This window comes from Castanea sativa, chromosome 3 (genome assembly GCF_040712315.1).
Source record: "Castanea sativa cultivar Marrone di Chiusa Pesio chromosome 3, ASM4071231v1".
Lineage (NCBI taxonomy): Eukaryota > Viridiplantae > Streptophyta > Magnoliopsida > Fagales > Fagaceae > Castanea > Castanea sativa.
In genome coordinates, this window is record NC_134015.1 from 155,483 (window position 1) to 157,746 (window position 2,264).

A 2,264-nucleotide genomic window follows, 5' to 3' on the forward strand; every position below is an offset into this window, starting at 1 on the left:
ATGTTTTTCTAACGGCAAAGACAATATTGGGTTATCGAGCTGACCTCAAGTGGACAAAAGAAGTCAATAAATAGTCAAACTATTTATAGTCAATAAACCACGAATAAGTTTATTGTAATTTTCCCTAACATTAAAGAATATGAATTTTAAGAAAGTTATGTAACAACATAAAAAGAAGTCAATAAATAGTCAAACTATTATTTTTATTATCTATATTATTATTTAAGGAGTTTTTCCTGTTTGGATTCCTCATTTTTTTTGTTCAAAAATGTCTCTACAATCCTATGTTTAAGTAAAGATAAAACTAAAGGATAATCTAGTAAAAATGCAACTCTAACTCCCACTAAAACATTGCCTAAAAAATAGGACCACTCTTTTATTAATTTTTAAATTTATTTATTCACTTATAAATTACATTTTTAAAATAAGAGAGGTGCTACGTCCACAACATTTTTACAATATTTTTACGACAAATCATAGGTGGTTAGTTGTTATTGGTTCAAATTTGAACCTAACACTAAGATTACTTTTTTGCCCCAACAATAACAACCAGTAACATCCTGCCACTTAGGATTTGTTGTAAAAATGTTGTAAAAATGTTGTGGATATATCATTTCTCTTAAAATAAATATTATATATATAAAATAGTTTTATACAGTTTTTTTTACAAAATAGGACCACTAAAAAAAATCCTCATAGAATGTGCAAAATGCGTGTGATAAGGCTAATATATGTAATTGAAATAAAATTCGTTGATATCCATTTCTCCATACTTCCTAAAATAACCTATTTCCTAATTAAAAATATTTTAAAAATAAGACAAATTAAGAAAACAAAGATAAATTGAGAAGTTGCCTCAAAGTCTATGCTCATTCACTTCCACATGCACACTTGAATAAAAAAGTCAAAACTATATCATGTTTTTTTATTAAAAAAATAAATAAATAATTGAAAAGTGAGTAAATGACGTAGAGTTTAGGTTGATGGGACATTTTAGTTATAAATTTTGCTGCAAACCCAAAAATTAGCGGGATGAAAAAAGTATTACAGTGGAAAAAAGAACTCAGTAAAAATTACAAAGGTGGGCGCTTTGGGTTAGCTTCTGCGGCGGCGCAGTGGCCGCTTGTTATACGAAGCAAAGCAATACAAATAGACAGCAAACAATAATAAGTACTAGTAGTAAGATAAGAAGCAAAGCAATACAAATAGACAGGTGCGGAGAATTTCAACAGTTCATACATATATATATTTATATTTATAATAGTTCAGACTTCAGACCCCATAGCCCAAAACTTTATATTTATTTTGCACGAAGCCCTTCTCGTTTTTTGCATTTATTACTATTGGTGTTGATTTACACTCAACTTTACAGGCCGAACTCACAGGCAGGAGGAGCATTTAATTAGCACTTTTGACTCTCCCTCTCTCTCTCTCTCTCTCTCTGTGCCTCTTTCTTTGACGAATTTTGTTCAAGAGGCATACATCATGAATCAGAATCAGAACCTTGTTTTGGGTCTAAACCCAGCACTGAGGAGCGAGTCATATGGGTACTACTCAGAGCAGAACTACACAATGATGGAGAAGAGGCAACTTTTCCTTAGAAGCTATCAGTTCTGCAGAAAAAGGAGCTTATCTGAGAGACTCAAGGGGTCCTTCATCCGTGTCAAGAGGGTCATATGTTTTAGGCTTCGATCCGCTCGTAGATTCAGGAAGTTGGTCTGTTCCGGGCTTAGATACGGTTTCTATTACCGCAGAAGAAAATTCCTAAGACTCGTCAACAGCAAAAAAAACTACTCCTCCTCCAACTGCTTCTGGTAGTTATTAGTTTTCTTTCTTTTCTTTTCTTTTTTTTTTAACTCTTTTCAGTTTCTCTCATCTCTTTCTCAATCTGGTGATGATTTGAGGTTGATAATTACTATGTTTTACATGCTAGAATGTATTATCAGGTTTACCCTTCTGAATTCTATGGTATTAAGAAATTGTTCTAAATCTATTTCATGAATCAGTTTTTATTAGTGATTTTAGTCCCAAACTCTAGTTTGTGTTTCTGGAAAAGGGTTCCTCTAGAAGGGTTGGAAATTACTTGTTTCCTTACTTTTCATCGAGTACTGGGATTTATTTTTAGTCACAGTACAGTTTTAACATGTATAATTAACAATTAATTCAGCAAAAAAAATAATTACCAACATGTATGTAATTTCAGTGGGAATCCCAAGATATTAACCAAATGCTTCCCACTAATTTCGGTTGAGATTTTCGTTTTG

General features: G+C 31.8%; 1 protein-coding gene across 1 annotated transcript; it reads left to right on the plus strand.

Annotated features, from left to right (window-relative positions):
* Window positions 1–1,097: 1,097 nt before the first annotated feature.
* Window positions 1,098–2,015, plus strand: LOC142629447 (uncharacterized). Its single transcript, XM_075803433.1, has 2 exons — window positions 1,098–1,213; window positions 1,373–2,015. Exon 2 carries the CDS (start codon window positions 1,486–1,488, stop codon window positions 1,816–1,818), a length of 333 nt encoding a protein of 110 aa, XP_075659548.1. The 5' UTR covers window positions 1,098–1,213; window positions 1,373–1,485; the 3' UTR covers window positions 1,819–2,015.
* Window positions 2,016–2,264: the final 249 nt, after the last annotated feature.

Excerpts from the sequence above, each read along its gene's own strand:
- LOC142629447 (XM_075803433.1), top strand. The coding sequence starts at position 1,486 with ATGAATCAGAATCAGAACCTTGTTTTGGGTCTAAACCCAGCACTGAGG.